The following is an 18,170-nucleotide window of genomic DNA, read 5'->3' on the forward strand; positions in this document are numbered from 1 at the left end:
CAAAGTCAAGGTATTGGAGTGGCCATCACAAAGCCCTGACCTCAATCCTATAGAAAATGTCTGGGCAGAACTGAAAAAGCGTGTGCAAGCAAGGAGGCCTACAAACCTGACTCAGTTACATCAGCTCTGTCTGGAGGAATAGGCCAAAATTCACCCAACTTATTGTGGGAAGCTTGTGGAAGGCTCCTTGAACTTTTGACCCAAGTTAAACAATTTTAAAGGCAATGCTACCAAATACTAATTAAGTGTATGTAAACTTCTGACCCACTGGGAATGTGATGAAAGAAATAACATCTAAAATAAATAATTCTCTCTACTATTATTCTGGCATTTCACATTCTTAAAATAAAGTGGTGATCCTAACTGACCTAAGACAGGGAATTTTTACTGGGATTAAATGTATTTGGCTCAGGTGTATGTAAACTTCTGACTTCAACTGTACATGACTAAGTGGCTTAGGAAAAAAAGAGTCTGCTAAATGGCATATATTATTATTATGACATAGTGGAGAGTAGCAGACTTGGGAACACCCGCCTCTTAAGGGGCAATGCATAGTTCAGAAAGGTTAGTGCTAGAACTAGACCGAACTGAGACTGATATTCCCATCTAAATAGCATTGGGACATATTCATTATGCACTAAAACGAACAGGCAGGGACTAACTGTCCAATAAAAACATGACAAATATTTCCTCCTAATGACTACAGCCCTGCTGAGAAAGAGAATGTACCGTTTCTTTCATCTGGATCTGGTTGATCTTGATCCTGAAGAGTTTGTGTTTGAAGTCATCGTTACACGAGAACTTGTCTCCGTCCTCCACGTCTTTGCTTTTGGGGACTTTGTGGATGACGCGCGCCTTGCCACACGCCAACGACTGCAGGGTACGCCGCAGCTCGCCATCCTCTGCACACACATCTCACTTTAGGTCAACGCAAACTCAAACCAAAAAGACTGGGCAAAAGCTTGTGGTTCAATCAAATAGAAAAGATGATAGTGATAATAATTGATACAGTTTAAGCAACATGTCTGAAAATGTCTCAAGAGGACTGCTATATTTGATCCATTAGGATTTGTGTCATGACTGAGTACATTGTGATCATACAGACCTATTCCTGTAGCTAGCTTGATCTCCTCTAAGGTGAATTCCTCTCCTTCATTGAACATGAGCAGCACTAGTGTCTGAAACAGGGATACCTGAAGCTCCTTTTTGCCCTGTTTGTGGAAAAGGAAAAGTTATCACAATGAATTTCTGCCTAACATACTAGATTAATAAATATTACTAGCTACTGTACCTCTTTAAATTCAGCTTTTAAAACACAATGGCCTAATGTCGACTGCCACTGTAGCTTTCTGCCACTGTGCTTGCCGAGGTAAAACGTCTTGAAAATCTCCTGCAGCCGCACCATCTGGCCAAGAAGGAGTGTTAAAATAATCATAGACAATGACTATGGCTTTGTCCCAAATTGCACCTTATTCCCTATATAGTTCCCTTGTCAAAAGTACTGCACTTTAAAAAAAAGGTAACAGGGTACCATGTGTGACATAAACCAAATGTATTACATAGCAGGCCATAAAATAACAGAGAGCCTAAAGGGTTTGATATTTACACTAACCTCTGGGAGCAGATGGACCTCCATTGGGACGTAGGTGGGCCAGTATCCCATGGTGAGGATGTTCACCGTCAGCTCAATGTTACCAGGGAGGTTTTGACACTATGTAATAGGAAAAGGGAGAAACAAACCAACCAATCAATGGTGTCTAATGAGACAAATCTAGGCTAATAATTCTAAAGTTCTTTGTGAAAATATTGCCACAACAACAACTGGCAAAGATATAATTATTATTATTATATATTTTTTTACATATGGATAGCTGACTGCGTAACGTCTTTGATACTGTTGTCCTAAAACAGAGATGGACAAAAGCATGTGTACCTGTTTGAACTGCACCATGATGTCCTTGGAAAGCTCCATGTCCTTGAACATGCCTTCCAGCTTGCTGGTGAATGCCGCTCCACATTCTAAAGAAAGGACCAAGGTTACGAGTCCCTAGCCTCATTCAGTATCACATGCTTCATAGTTGTTGGTCAAAGTTCTATGTGTACAGTTAATAGTAGTAGCTAGTGATGGGGGCGCGGTTGATATAGTTAAATACTGCAATATTATATTGATACTTTGACTCAAAAGTTTTTTTTTGTATAAAATAATACATAAACACATATATACAACATATACTGATATATATTAATCACACACACCTACCTTGACTTTTTCCACATTTTGTTACATTACAGCCTTATTCTAAAATGTATTCAAATGGTTTTTTCCCCCTCATCAATCTACACACAATAGCCCATAATGACAAAGCAAAAACAGGTTTTTGAAATCGTGGCAAATTTAGATTAAAAAAAAACTGATATTACATTTGCATACACTAACGTTGAAGTCATTAAAACTCATTTTTCAACCACTCCACAAATGTCTTGTTAACAAACTATAGTTTTGGCAAGTTGGTTAGGACATCTATTTTGTGCATGACAAGTCATTTTTCCAACAATTGTTTACAGACAGATTATTTCACTTATAATTCACTGTATCACAATTCCAGTGGGTCAATTGGAGGTGTACCTGTGGATGTATTTCAAGGCCTACCTTCAAACTCAGTGCCTCTTTGCGTGATATCATGGGAAAATCAAAAGAAATTAGCCAAAACCTCAGGAAAAAAAAAATTGTAGACCTCCACAAGTCTGGTTCATCCTTGAGAGCAATTTCCAAACGCATGAAGGTACCACGTTCATCTGTACAAACAATAGTACGCAAGTATAAACACCATGGGACCACGCAGCCGTCATACCGCTCAGGAAGAAGACGCGTTCTGTCTCCTAGAGACGAACGTAATTTGGTGCGAAAAGTGCAAATCAAATCCCAGAACAACAGCAAAGGACCTTGTAAAGATGCTGGAGGAAACAGGTACAAAAGTATCTATATCCACAGTAAAACGAGTCCTATATCGACATAACCTGAAAGGCCGCACCATCGCAACCGTGAAGCACGGGGGTGGCAGCATCATGTTGTGGGGGTACTTTGCTGCAGGAGGGACTGGTACACTTCACAAAATTCTTCCAAATGGACAATGACCCCAAGCATACTTCCAAAGTTGTGGCAAAATGGCTTAAGGACAACAAAGTCAAGGTATTAGAGTGGCCATCACAAAGCCCTGACCTCAATCCTATAGAACATTTGAGGCCAGAACTAAAAAAGCGTGTGCGAGCAAGGAGGTCTACAAACCTGACTCAGTTCCACCAGCTCTGTCCGGAGGAATGGGCCAAAATTCACCCAATTTATTGTGGGAAGCTTGTGGAAGGCCACCCGAAATGTATGACCCAAGTTAAACAATTTAAAGGCAATGCTACCAAACACTAATTGAGTGTATGTAAACTTCTGACCCACTGGGAATGTGATGAAAGAAATTAAAGCTGAAATAAATAATTATCTACTATTATTCTGACATTTCACAATCTTAAAATAAAGTGGTGATCCTAACTGACCTAGAACAGGGAATTCTTACTGGGATTAAATGTCAGGAGTTTAGAAAAACTGAGTTTAAATGTATTTGGCTAAGGTGTATGTAAACTTCTGACTTCAACTGTAAGTATTCAGACCCTTTACTAAGTATTTTGTTGAAGCACCTTTGGCAGCGATTACAGCCTCAAGTCTTATTGGGTATGACGCTACAAGCTTGGCACATCTGTATTTGGAGAGTTTCTCCCATTCTTTTCTGCAGATCCTCTCAAGCTCTGGTCAGGTTGGATGGGGAGCGTCATTGCACAGCAATTTTCAGGTCTACAGAGATGTTCGATTGGGTTCAAGTCAAGGCTCTGGCTGGGCCACTCAAAAACATTTAAAGACTTGTCCCGAAGCCACTCCTGCGTTGTCTTGGCTGTGTGCTTAGGGTCGTTGTCCTGTTGGAAGGTGAACCTTCACCCCAGTCGGAGGTCCTGAGAGCTCTGGAGCAGGTTTTCATCAAGGATCTCTCTGTACTTTGCTCCATTCATCTTTGCCTCGATCCTGACTAGTCTCCCAGTCTCTGCTGCTGAAAAACATCCCCACAGCATGATGCTGCCACCACCATGCTTCACCGTAGGGATGGTACTGGCCAGGTGATGAGTGGTGTCTGGTTTCCTCTAGACGCAATGCTTGGCATTCAGGCCAAAGAGTTCAATCTTGGTTTCATCAGACCAGAGAATCTTGTTTCTCATGGTTTGAGAGGCCTTTAGGTGATTTTGGCAAACTCCAAGCGGGCTGTCATGTGCCTTTTACTGAGGAGTGGCTTCCATCTGGCCACTCTACCATAAAGGCCTGATTGGTGGAGTGTTGCAGAGATGGTTGACCTTCTGGAAGGTTCTTCTATTTCCAGAGTTCATCTGTGGAGCTCTGTCAGAGTGACAATCGGGTTCTTGGTCACCTCCCTGACCAAGGCCCTTCTCCCCCGATTGCTCAGTTTGGCCAGACGGTCAGCTCTAAGAAGAGTCTTGGTGGTTCCAAACTTCTTCCATTTTTAAGGCTGTGTTCTTGGCGACTTTCAATGCTGCAGAAATGTTTTGGTACCCTTCCTCAGATCTGTGCCTAGACACTGTCTCGGAGCTCTACGGACAATTCCTTCGACCTCACGGCTTGGTTTTGGCTCTGACATGCACTGTTAACTGTGGGACCTCATATAGATAGCTGTGTGCCTTTCCAAATCATGTCCAATCAATTGAATTTACCACATGTGGACTCCAAGTTGTAGAAACATCTCAAGGATGATCAATGGAAACAGGATGCTCCGGAGCTCAATTTCAAGCCTCATAGCAAAGGGTCTGAATTCTTATGTAAATAAGGTATTTCTGTTTTTATAAAAGTGGAAAAAATAAAAACCTGTTTTCACTTAGTCCAAAAAATGTATTTAAATACATTTTAGAATAATCAAATTGTATTTGTCACATGCGCTGAATACAACAGGTGTAGTAGACCTTACCATAAAAGGCTTACTTCCAAGCCCTTAACCAACAAAGCAGTTAAGAAAATATAGTTACAAAATATTTACCAAATTAAAGTAAAAAAATTGAAAATAATAAAGTTACAATAAAATAACAATAACGAGGCTATATACAGGGTGTACCGGTACCGAGTCAATGTGAAGGTACAGGTTAGTCGAGGTAATTTGTACAAGTAGGTAGGGGTACGTAACAAAACGTGGAAAAAGCGAAGGGGTCTGAATACTTTCCAAATGCACACACATACACACGTCAAAAGTTTGAACACACCTACTCGTTCAAGGGTTTTTCTTTATTTGTACTATTTTCTACATTGTAGAATAATAGTGAAGACATCAAAACTGTGAAATAACACATAGAATCATGTAGTAAGCAAAAAAAAGTGTTAAATCTAAATATATCAAAGTAGCCACCCTTTGCCTTGATGACAGCTTTGCACACTCTTGGCATTCGCTCAACCAGCTTCATGAGGTAGTCACCTGGAATGCATTTCAATTAATAGGTGTGCCTTGTAAAAAGTTCATTTGTGGAATTTCTTTCCTTCTTAACACGTTTGAGCCAATCAGTTGTGTTGTGACAAGGTAGAGGGGTATACAAAAGATAACCCTATTTGGTAAAATACAAAATCCATATTATGGCAAGAACAACTCAAATAAGCAAAGAACGACAGTCCATCATTACTTTACGACATGAAGGTCAGTCAATCCGGAAAATTTCAAGAACATTGAAAGTTTCTTCAAGTGCAGTCGCAAAAACCATCAAGCACTATGATGAAACTGGCTCTCATGAGGACCACCACAGTAAAGTAAGACCCAGAGTTACCTCTGCTGCAGAGGATAAGTTCATTAGAATTACCAGCCTCAGAAACTGCAGCCCAAATAAATGCTTCACAGAGGTCAAGTAATAGACACATCTCAACATAAACTGTTCAGAGGAGACTGCGTAAAATCAGGCCTTCATGGTCGAATTGCTGCAAAGAAGCCACTACTAAAAGACACCAATAAGAAGAAGAGACTTGCTTAGAACAGTGGAAATCCGTCCTTTGGTCTGATGAGTCCAAATGTGAGATTTTTGGTTCCAAGTGCCGTGTCTTTGTGAGATGCAGAGTAAGTGAACGGATGATCTCCGCATGTGTGGTTCCCACCGTGAAGCATGGAGGAGGTGTGATGGTGGCTGTTGGTGACACTGTCTGATTTATTTAACCAGCATGGCTACCACAGCATTCTGCAGCGATACTCCATCCCATCTGGTTTGCGCTTAGTGGGACTATCAATTGTTTTTCAACAGGACAATGACCCAACACACCTCCAGGCTGTGTAAGGGCTATTTGACCAAGAAGGAGAGTGATGGAGTGCTGCATCAGATGACCTGGCCTCCACAATCACCCGACATCAAAACAATTGAGATGGTTTGGGATGAGATGGACCGCAGAGTGAAGGAAAAGCAGCCAACAGGTCCTCAGCATATGTGGGAACTCCTTCAAGACTGTTGGAAAAGCATTCCAGGTGAAGCTGGTTGAGAGAATGCCAAGAGTGTGCAAAGCTGTCATCAAGGCAAAGGGTGGCTATTTGAAGAATCTCAAATATAAAATATATTTTGATTTGGTTAACACTTTTTTGATTACTACATGATTCCATGTGTTATTTCATAGATTTGATGTCTTTACTACAATGTAGAAAATAGTAAAAAATTAAGAAAAACCCTTGAATGAGTAGGTGTGTCCAAACTTTTGACTGGTACTGAATATAGTTTTTAAATAGTGAGCCAACATGTTTCCAGGACTTATATTTACATGACTGATCAAAACTAATCTTCTCATACTCTCTCATGTCTCTCTGCAGCAAGTAAATTGAACCTGTTGCATGGGGTGGAAAACGCCAGAGCACCAGTTTTTACACGCTGAAATTGCAAACTAACCTGTGTTTGGCACTACCACCGCCGTACCGCCAACCGAAGATAGAACCCATATAGTGAGCAATATGTTTGGAACATCAATTCACAATACATATAGAATCGTGAGAATTGCAATACATATCGTATCGGCACCTAAGTATTGTGATATCATTCCCAGTCCTAGTGGTGTATTCTGACGTAGACAGTGGTGTGGGATTGTGCGTTTGAGCGTTTGATTGAGCTTGCCTGAAGTGTCGGATGGGTGAAGGTGGGTTGAGCACCTTTCCATTGCATCAGTCAATCAAGCACAGCCATTTGTTGGAAAATGTATACTATTTGAACCCAGGTCTGATGGGGAACCCACTGACCATGTTTCAGTTTCGACAGCATGGACTTCTCGGCATCCACGGAGGCACTCTTTCCCACCAGCAACCTCTTGGCCAGATCTTTCTTGTAGAAGGCCTCAAAAACATCTTTTCCTATTCAAGAATTCAAAAGGTGAGTATGAAGTTAAAGTACAAAGACAGACTTCAACAGGCTTCTAAGAGACCTGTCAAAGAGGAGACGAAAGTTAGAAGGACCTGGAAGTAGATGATGGTTTGGCGAAATATGTTGAGACCACATGACCATAAATTAATATGTTGGAACCACATTACCATAAATAAATCGGAAGATGATCATGATCTTGTCCAACATCTTCTCCAGCTCCTCGTCCGTGGCCTCCTTGTTTCCCGCCCTCAGCTTCCAATCCACGTGTTTTGCTACAAAATACAACCATGTGTCGTTTTATTTACATTTTTGTAGTTTACTTGTAAAAAACCTGGAATATAATTTTTGCTTAATAGCTTTATTCTGAAGCTTTAAAACTGCACACAAACGTCTATGAACGAAGACAATTTGAAAAGATGAGTTCTCTTTCAGTCAGTTCACTCGTTGTAGTGCTATCGTTATCATGTTTCCCATAGCGATCATCATGAGATACCAACCAATGAGCTCAGCAGGTTTGTTTGTCCTCTTGTTGATGAAGGTCTCGAAGGCTTCCTTCATGGCATTGACAAACTTCTCATTCTTCATGAAGCAGATGTGGATGATGTGGTCCACCTTGTCCTTGAAGTCCAGCAGCTCCTGTACCATAGTCTTATCCTTCTCAGGGTTAATGACCATCGTACTTCCAAAGGCCTGTGTGATGTTGGTAGAGGTGTCAAGGGTTGCTTTAGGTTATATACAATACAAATGAATGTACTTGAAGGAAGTATCCCCACGCCTTCAAAAAGTGAATTAGTAAGAGTAAATTACAGATTCGGGCTATTGATGTTTTCAAGCATACCTTGATGTACTCGATCCAGTGCTGTAGGAGGACTAGCACGCCCCCTCTCACCCGACTGAAGAGCTGATAGAGAAGACACAAGTCCTGGATTCTGTTCTCATGTAGCAGGTGATTCAAGCCTGGAGATGGAAAATAGTAGTTTAGTTTAAGGTATTTAGTGACAGTTTAGTTCATGTTACTAAACAAAAAACAGTCAATATCTTTTTGTTTTTAATATTTGATGTTCTCATCATGTGATAAGTGATATGACAATAGCATCGTTATTTTTTTTACTCTTAAAATGTCATCCATTGTAAGCAAACTAATACCCCAGTGTGGTAAGTCTGTAGTCTCTGAAATATACCTTTCTGCAGTGTTGCAGTGAGATGTTCACCCAGTAGTTGCTTTTCCACAGTGGCAATGAGAGGTTTTCTGAAAAAAGAACACGGGAGAGGGAGGAAATGAGGAGTCAAATCTCTCTTTTTTCATCCTTTATATTTAGACAGGTAGATCCCGTTGAGACCGGTGCCAAGGCAGCAGCAAATCAAAAATGAATTACGTCAAATGTGGAACTGAAAACAGATGACACCAATACTGATGGACTCTTGGAAGACTAACCCCTTCTATTCTAACAAAAAATACTCACTGTGTGCTCTGGTCTAGATACGTGATGACTCTGTCTGCTTCCTCCTCTAAGCGTTTGTTGACGTGATGGAGATAATCTGGGACCTGACGAGATATTCAAGAAGTGATCAAATTAAACCATCAAGCAGCTGCTAAATCATTTGTGATTCGAAGTCAAAAGCAACCTATCCTTACAGGGTCAGACAAACATCTAGTGCCATGTAAAACCACTCCACATATCACATATTTCCTTTACCAGAAGTAACTGTAAGATGACTCAAGACTCTAAATGCTAGCCATGTCCCAGATCGGTTTGTGCTGTATAGCCAAACAATAAATTTTACTGTCAAACATGACGATCATTGGAGTTGGCAAAAGAGCAAGAACAGACCGTGCCAATTTCTATGATCATTGTCAAGTTTTGGCAGTACAATGTCATGTTTGGCTATACAGCACAAACAGATCTGGAACCAGGCTATCAAAATGTGGCCTCCAGTCAGACTCAGAATATTCTAATTTATGATGACATAGGGCTCTGAGGTCTGGAGTACAGTCAGTGGTGTTGCACTGCCCGGGGGTATAAATCACCTCTCTCTCCTGCATCAGCCTCTGTCCCTCAGCGGCATACAGACGATTAGTCTCCTCCAAAAAGCGCTGCTCAAAGGAGTCCTGATAAATCTGTCAGGAGAAGGGAGAACATTGGGTGTCATTAAAGCCATTTCTTAAGTGGGGGAGGTGATAGTACATCAACTCAAATCCCGACGCGGGTGTTGTTGATCGCAAATAACACAGCTGACAAACACCCCATGATGTCTTAGACACAGCAGTGTCGGAGATTTGGTATTTATTAGGATCCACATTAGCTGCTGCAAAAGCATCAGCTACTCTTCCTGGGGTCCACATGAAACATGACATAATACAGAACATTATTAGTCAAGGTTTGAACTGCATACATTTATAACATCACACACAGCCTACAAATCAGTACATACACAATATCTACACTACCAGTCAAAAGTTTTAGAACACCTACTCATTCAAGGGTTTTCTTTATGTTTTAATATTTTCTACATTGTAGAATAATAGTGAAGACATCAAGACTATGAAATAACACATATGAAATCATGTAGTAACCAAAATAGGAATGGAAGAGCTGTCATCAAGGCAAAGGGTGGCTATTTGAAGAATCTCAAATATATTTTGATTTGTTTAACACTTTTTTGGTTACTACATGATTCCATGTGTTATTTCATAGTTTCGATGTCTTCACCATTGTAGAAAAGAGTAAAAAACACTTGAATGAGTAGGTGTTCTAAAACTTTTGACCGGTTGTGTAGGTCTAATACATCACAGTCGGAATATAAAGATATATAGATATATAAAATGGCCGTGTCTCTTCACAGTCTCTTTGTGCAGTAAGGTGTGTGCAGTTGTATCTGTTTTTTTAAACTGGTTATTTTGCTAGCTTGAGTTACCTGGGGTGTCAGAGTTCCATGTAATCATGGCTCTATTTAATACTGTGCATTTCCCAGCCTCTGTTCTGGATCTTGGGACTGTGAAGAGACCTCTGGTTACATGTCTTGTGTTGTACCGATGCCTGTCCGAACTGTGTGCCAACTGCTTGAACAGACAGTTCGGTACCTTCAACACATCAATACCTCTCACAAAGACCAATAGTGATGCAGTCAATCTCTCCTCAACTTTGAGCCAGGAGGGACTGACATGCATGTTACTGACACTTTCCGTCTGTGTTCATCTAAGTGCGATACGTGCTGCTTTGTTCTGGACCAACGTGCTGCTTTGTTCTGGACCAACTGCAATTGTCCTATGTCTTTCTTTGCAGCACATGACCACACAGCTGGGCAGTAGTCCAGTCTGGTCGACACGGATGTCAAGAAGGCAGAGCAATGCCCAATCATGGACAAACCTTTTCCCATTTTAGCAACCATTGAGTATGTTTTGACAATGAAAGCTTGCCATCTAGGGTTACACATAGCAGTTTAGTCTCCTCAACTTGCTCAATAGCCACATTATTCAATAATAGATCTAAACGAGGTTTAGCATTGAGCGAGTGATTTGTCCCAAAATATATGCTTTAAGTTTTTGAGATATTTAGCTCCAGCCTATTGCAAATTACCCATTCTAAAACTGACTGGAGCTCTATGTTAAGTGTCTCATTTATTTTACGGTTGCAGCCGATGTGCATACTGTTGAGTCGTCAGCATACATAGACACACAGCCTTTATTCAAGGTCAGTGGAAGGTCATTTGTAAAAACAGAAAACAATAATAGCCCTAGCCGGCTGCCCTGCGGTACACCACACTCAATTGAATTTGCATGAGAGGCTTCCATTAACAAAAACCCTGTGTTCTATTAGATAGGTAACTCTCAATCCATAATAAAAGGCAGAGGATGCAAATCCATAACACCAACCTTTTTTCATCAATAGATAATGATCAATAACATCGAAAGCTGCACTGAAGTCTACAAACAGATCCCACATTCTTACTATACATGTCTTTCAGCCAATCATTAGTAATTTGTGTCAGTGCCGAGCATGTTGAGTACCCTTCCCTATAAGCATGCTGAAAGTTGTTCGTTTGTTTTCTGTAAAATAACTTTATTTGATCGAACACAATTTTTTCCAAAAGTTTGCTGGTTGGTTGGCTGTTTGAACCAATAAAGAGTGCTCTGCTATTCTTGGGTAGCAAGAATAGCCTCCATTCATTTTTTAAAAAACCTTTATTTAACTAGGCAAGTCAGTTAAGAACAAATTCTTATTTTCAATGACGGCCTATGAACAGCGGGTTAACTGCCTTGTTCAGGGGCGGAACGACAGATTTTTACCTTGTCAGCTCGGGGATTTGATCTTGCAACCTTTCGGTTAATAGTCCAACGCTCTAACCACTAGGCTACCTGCCGCCCCAGTAGCCTGAGGGCACACACTAGGCTTAAATTGAAGATGTGGTAAACATGAGTCACAATGTATTCCGCAACCAATTTCAGCAAATGTACCATCCAGGTTTTTGGTACCTGGTAGTTTGTCCTTATAGATAGATAAAAACATTATTCCACACCCACTTTGTGGAACTCAAAACTACAATGATTGTCTTTCATTATTTGGTCCATTATGCATGAATATGAAGGCTCAGAATTTGTTGTGCATGCAAGTGTGCTAATCTTGTCAACAAAAAAGTTAAAGTGATTGGCAATATCAAAGGGATATCATAGTGCAGGATCAACCCCTAGCCACCCTGCACATCTGGAAGAAATGGATAGCTACAAGAAACAGCTTTCATATACCTGTCCAATCCTTTCTGATCTAAACAAGTGCTTAGGGGGTAGGGCAGGGGTTCCCAAATGTTTTTGGCCCAGGACCCCATTTTGATATCTGAAAATTCTCATGACCCAAACCATGTGAAAACAATAATGTAATTAACAGCCTATGTTTACTTTTTTATTTTATTTGGGGCTATGGCAGTCAATTTAAAACCATTCTAACAGTAATTCTGATTGTCTTCAACTCACTGTCACATACTTTTAATGTGTGGCTATGACAGTCAATTGCAAATTATTCCGACATAATCTCTCTTATCTCACCACCACTAATGAGATAGATGTGCTTGATGCATGTCGCGTCGGAGTTTCTCAGTCAGGGGCGTGGTCGACAGCGGTCACATCCAACCTGGGTCGATATTTGGTTTTAATGCAGTTGAGAGCACTGAATCCAGCTTCATACAGATATGAGCTGGTGAAAGGTAGCCTACCATGAGTTTTATGGTGCTTTCAAGACAACTGAGAACTCTGAAAAATACGAGGTCAAATCATGACGTCAGTGATCTTCTAGGTCATAAAGTCTATAAAAAGAGGCCTGAGTTCCCAACTAGGAATTCTGAGTTGGATGACCATTCAAAATTATTTTTCCCAGTCTGAGCTCGTTTCTTTCCGAGTTCCCAGTTGTCTTGAACGCACTGAAGTCGGAGATTTCCGAGTTGTTTTGAACGCGACATTCTCAGAGGGAGACGGCAGGGCATTCCCTTTGAGTCAGGAACCAAAACTCCTCTGTAGTGACCCGTGAATGCGTTGTCTGCTGCATTCGAGCACATGACAGCTCGATCAACTGTTCGATTTCACTTACCGGCATGTCAACTGAGACAGGATCACAGTCAAATGGATTGGGAAGTAGGTACCAAACTTCTCTTCCAATGAGAAAAATCTTTCCAACACTCCCCCTCTATAACCACCAAACCTCAGTGTGAAATAGAACATTGTCATGCTCTGATCCCATATTTCCACAGTTTTGTGAACACGTGTGCCTGCAGTGGATGTGGTTTGATGTAGTTTACAATCCAAGTTACCTGCTCCCATATACAGTATCTCAGCTCTTTTACCGCCAGTTTTTTTCAGTGTATCATACAATGTCCATATGGCAGAGGGAAACACATTCATAACTTGAGTGCAGAGGCCTGCCCGCCATACTGTAGATGGAGCCCCATCTGTGCAAAAGCCCACCATTCGATCCCAACATCCCCTATGTTGTTTCATGCTCAGGAATCGTGGGACAGAACAATACGTCCTCATGAATAGCATCCCCCGACAAAAGTCAACGCATGGGCATCTTGGCCCTCATGCCCATTTGGAAAGCATGAGCTGGGGAGTTTGAGTCAGTCAGACTTTCCTCTTGATTGCTAGCAATAGCATAAATTCTTTGTTTACCAGTTATCCGATATAGGTAATGATATTGAGTTTCTGTGCCTCCCCACACATTGTTTTTCACCATATCAATTGCCGCCGATAATATAAAAGTCTCTGCAATAGTGTGCGTAGCGGTCCTAGCCATTCACCATGGGATTGATTCAAGTGTTTCATGAGCTGAAATAAAAGATTCCCAAAATGTTCCATACATACAAAAAGCTTACTTCTCTAAAATATTTGTTTACATCCCTGTTAGTGAGCATTGATTAAACAGCATGGTCATTACACAGGTGCACCTTGTGCTGGGGACAATAAAAGGCCACTCAAATGTGCAGGTCACACAACACAACACCAAAGAAGTCTCAAGTTTTGAGGGAGTGTGCAATTGGCATGCTGACTACAGGAATGTCCACCAGAGCTGTTGCCAGACAATTTACTGTTAATTTCTCTACCACAAGCTGTCTCCAACATCGTTTTAGAGAATTCGGCAGTATGTCCAACCGGCCTCACGACCCCAGACCACGTGTAGCCATACCAGCCCTAGACCTCCATGTACGGATCGTCTGAGACCAGCCACGCAGACAGCTGATGAAACTGAGGAGTATTTCTGTCTGTAATAAAGTGTTTGTGTGTGGAAACTAATCCTGGCTCCCAAGTGGGTGGGCCTATACCCTACCAGGCCCAGCCATGGCTGCGTCCCTGCCCAGTCATATAAAATCCATTGATTAGGGCCTAATTAATTTATTTCAATTGAATGATTTCCTTATATGAACTGTAAGTAAAATTGTTGAAATTGTTGCGTTTATTTTTATTCAGTATATTTTTGGTATATATTTTTTTCCTTCAGGATTTTGGAAATTCTCCTGCGACCCTATTTTCATCAGATGACCCCACATGGGGTCACGACCCCTAGTTTGGAAACCGCTGGGGTAGGGGATAAGGGTTGATTCACCGGGCGAATAGGACAAGATATCCACTGAGTAGGCTTTCCTATGCCCTGTGTGAAGGGGCGGAGCCATACCTGCAGGTCAGAAAGCATGCTCAATAGGCTCCGCAGCAGGCTACGGTCAACGGTCTCGCCGCTGCGCTCCCTCTCGATGAGCAGCAGGATTCCGTCAATGGTCTTGCTCTGGACCTTCATGTCGCTGATAATGTAAAACCTAAACAACTCCAGGCCCATGTCCCTGAAGGGAAGAGGGGTGATATTAATATGAACCAAAGCCAATTACTATTGACAGAACACAGCTAGAAATAGAACAATGTTTTCTACAACATTTTTATTTGAGGAGGAGAAACTCACCAGACTGACGGGAGCATTGAATTTTGTAAAACATAGGTGCGGTCCAAGAACAAAAATATACTTCTAATCATGATCTGTAAAAGAGGAAAGAAATCCTTTATAGGAAATTATTTGAATGAGATTGAATCAAATTACATCCTATCAAGAACAGAGTCATAGACATACCATTTGTCTGCAGTGATCTTGCCAACACTTGTCTATTTTCTTCAGGAAGAGTGTACTGTCCAGTGCATCCGTGAGCACTGAGTTAAGGATATAGCAGGTTTCATATGCATAACAACACAAAGCAGCAGCAGTGTCCTTTCAGTACACGTGATTAAAAGGACATGCATTCAATATCAACCTTTATAAGGACATGATTTCAGTTTCTGTAGTTCAAATGACAAAAGCTATCCCCTAGTAAATACTTGAACCAAAAAATTAGACTCATGAAAGCCTACATTGAGTGATCAAGGATTGAGCCGTGTCTAAACATATATTGAACCATCTTTCTAGTACCATCTATTTACACACACAGAAAAGGATATTCTCTGAATTGATCGATTTGTGCCTTGATGTGGTCTTCACACACAACCTGTAGTTGTTTGTAGAGCTTGGCTGATATCTTATGGGAGCAGAGGTTCTCCACAGCCTAAACAACAAACAGAAAGGAGAGTGCTTAAAGAGTTTATTACATTTCAGGGCTAAAACACCGATTATCTATGCATGTAATATCCTACAGAAGACACCGCCACCAAGTAATCTAAACATCACATAACTCAACACAGCTATTAAACAGTGCAGACATATCACGCAAATTATTGTCAAGCTCTTTCGCAAGATACTGGCCTAGAGACATGAAGAAAAAAAGAGCTTGTTTGTTAAGACTGTGTTTAGCTTACTGACTGTGAAATCATAGGTTTGAATAAGAAGTCAAGGTCATAGGGGAGGAGGGCTTCCCATCTGTGGCCAATCATAATAATAACCACAACCACAGAGTAGTGTTCATTAGGGCAGGGAGCATAAAACATTTTGCATTGGTCAATGAAAACAATCCTTATTAGACAAGTCCAGGTTTCATCACCATGTTTCAGTCCATTTTCTTCCGTTTAGTGCCAAATGCCATGTTATTTTTACTCGTCATTGTTATTTGTTAGTCACTGTGTATTTATTCTGTGTCACTATTTCTATTTATTATCTTTAACTCTGCATTGTTGAAAAACAACCCATAAGTAAGCATTTCACTGTTAGTCTACAAAGCATGTGACAAATAAAATATTATGTGACCATGACCCAGGACTGTTATGAAGGGAAATGAGGCAGGTGCAGCATTTTGAGGTACCTGGTAGAGCTCCTCAAGATTGTACTTGATTGAAATGCTGTTCTGAATGGCCTCGACCGCCTCCTTTAACTTTTGCCAGGTCTCGTGTGTGTAGTTCTCTGGCAATTTGGGCTTTTCTGTGAAGAAAATGAAAGAGACAGGGAAGCAGTTTGAGAACAGTAATTCTCTGATGTGTCATTCTTTTATCTGTACCACTGTTATTTTTATTTTTTTATACACATAATCAGTCTAACATCTATAAAAAATAACAATATTCAGACAAATGAGCTGCATCATGTCAGGCATTTAAATAGTAGTGTATCATTGTGCATTTTATAACTAAGCAATAAGGCCCAAGGGGGTGTGGCATATGGCCAATATACCACGGCTAAGTGCTGTTCTTACGCGCAACGCGGCGTGCCTGGATACAGCCCTTAGCCGTGGTATATTGGCTATATACCACAACCCCCCGAGGTGCCTTATTGCTATTATAAAGTAGTTACCAGTGTAATTAGAGAAGTAAAAATACATGTTTTGTCATACCCGTGGTATACGGTCTGATATACCATGGCTGTCAGCATTCAGGGCTCGAACCACCCATTTTATAATGACACATATTCAACTGTAAAATATTTTAGGCAAGGCCAAGTAATTAACAATTTTAAAAGAAACGTTCATTATAACGGACACATTGGATTACAGCATGCAATTCCTTGCATCCATCCATCACTTGAATGTTTTGAATATCACACTACCTTTGAAGTTCTTGATGACTAGTTTCTTTGCAGCGCCAGGTTTGCTGTTGGAGAAGGTAGTGGAGCCTGCCGTTTTCGTCAGCCCGTTTGCATGGTGCCCAACACCCCCAGCCAAAAAAACTGTTTTCATCTTGTTAGAAGAACACGATGCAGACGACTCCTCGGCCATTTTCACATCCAGTCCAATGAAATCTACTGAATCTTCGAACCTCAACTTCTTCTGAATGTGTTGCGAAGTGGAGGTGCAGGAGGAAGATGAATAATTTGTGGTTTTAGGAGATGAAGAGATTGAATCAATGTCTTCCCTCTCAGAACTGTTTATTTTCCTCTTCTTCGAAGACGTGATACTGCTGTCGTTATTTACATCTGAAGCTGCTGGTCTAGCCTCTTGGGTTGGCGGTGGGGGATTAGGGGAAGGTAAACCTATTGGAAACATGAAAAAATGAATACAAATTGTAATAGCTATAGCCAGTCTACTAATCATAAACCTCCAGATGTGCCGTGGGTCAACAAGTCGCGCTTCCAAGGTTTATCTTGCTATATTCCAACCGAGTCGTCCGGTCTTTTACAAGTATCTAGCTAAGAAGCAGACAATAAATTGCAAACTACAGCCCCATTTGGACCAGCTCAATGACTTGGACCCTCTCTCTGTTCTTGTTATTTCTGCTGGCAGAAGAAAGATGGTTGATTACTGCTTCCTATTGCTTGGCCTCTCTTTAATATCCACGTTGTGGAGCGGTAGTTAGTTTTGTCGGCATCCAATAGAGACTTATTTCTATCCGAAATATGTAATGTATCAAGTGTTAAATTGCCATAACACCTGGGAAGTTCAATATCAAAACGTACCTTCTACAAGCGATTCCATGACCTACCGGAAGTGCTTTACCCACATGTTACTGCTGCAAAAGTGGTTTCCACTAGTTAGCACAGCCATAAAATAAAAATGCATGCTTTTAATCTTAATTTAAGGTTAGAGTTAGGCATACGGTTAGCAGTGTGGTTAGGGTTAGGTTAAAATAATACATTTCAGAAGATAAATTGTAAAAATGGGCGGGGTTTAGGACTTTGTGTTTGTAGTAACTAATGACGACCTGCAAAAGTGGCTATGCTACTTAGCAAGCTTTATTTAGCTGTTCAACTGTCATGTACCGCAAGATGGCGCCAGAGAGGGTGTAAATGTAATTCCATTTTACTAGGCAAGTCAGCTATGAACAAATTCTTATTTTCAATGACGGCTTAGGAACAGTGGGTTAACTGCCTTGT

At 40.9% G+C, this 18,170-nt stretch overlaps 1 protein-coding gene across 1 annotated transcript in view; it reads right to left on the reverse strand.

Annotated features, from left to right (window-relative positions):
• Window positions 1–17,565, reverse strand: part of LOC120048012 (cullin-4B-like) — a 32,833-nt gene extending 15,268 nt beyond the window's left edge. Inside the window, exons 1-18 of the mRNA XM_038993679.1 lie at window positions 16,908–17,565; window positions 16,174–16,289; window positions 15,380–15,483; window positions 15,018–15,087; window positions 14,853–14,926; window positions 14,574–14,736; window positions 9,446–9,535; window positions 8,880–8,962; window positions 8,598–8,665; window positions 8,255–8,373; window positions 7,914–8,106; window positions 7,584–7,688; window positions 7,296–7,406; window positions 1,934–2,019; window positions 1,613–1,711; window positions 1,292–1,405; window positions 1,106–1,211; window positions 730–902 (exon numbers count right to left, since the gene is read on the reverse strand). Of these exons, the coding sequence (XP_038849607.1) occupies window positions 730–902; window positions 1,106–1,211; window positions 1,292–1,405; window positions 1,613–1,711; window positions 1,934–2,019; window positions 7,296–7,406; window positions 7,584–7,688; window positions 7,914–8,106; window positions 8,255–8,373; window positions 8,598–8,665; window positions 8,880–8,962; window positions 9,446–9,535; window positions 14,574–14,736; window positions 14,853–14,926; window positions 15,018–15,087; window positions 15,380–15,483; window positions 16,174–16,289; window positions 16,908–17,391 (2,358 nt within the window). The 5' untranslated portion in view covers window positions 17,392–17,565. The remainder of the gene's footprint in view (window positions 1–729; window positions 903–1,105; window positions 1,212–1,291; window positions 1,406–1,612; window positions 1,712–1,933; window positions 2,020–7,295; window positions 7,407–7,583; window positions 7,689–7,913; window positions 8,107–8,254; window positions 8,374–8,597; window positions 8,666–8,879; window positions 8,963–9,445; window positions 9,536–14,573; window positions 14,737–14,852; window positions 14,927–15,017; window positions 15,088–15,379; window positions 15,484–16,173; window positions 16,290–16,907) is intronic.
• Window positions 17,566–18,170: the final 605 nt, after the last annotated feature.

Source organism: Salvelinus namaycush, chromosome 5, assembly GCF_016432855.1.
Source record: "Salvelinus namaycush isolate Seneca chromosome 5, SaNama_1.0, whole genome shotgun sequence".
In the NCBI taxonomy this organism is placed as follows: domain Eukaryota; kingdom Metazoa; phylum Chordata; class Actinopteri; order Salmoniformes; family Salmonidae; genus Salvelinus; species Salvelinus namaycush.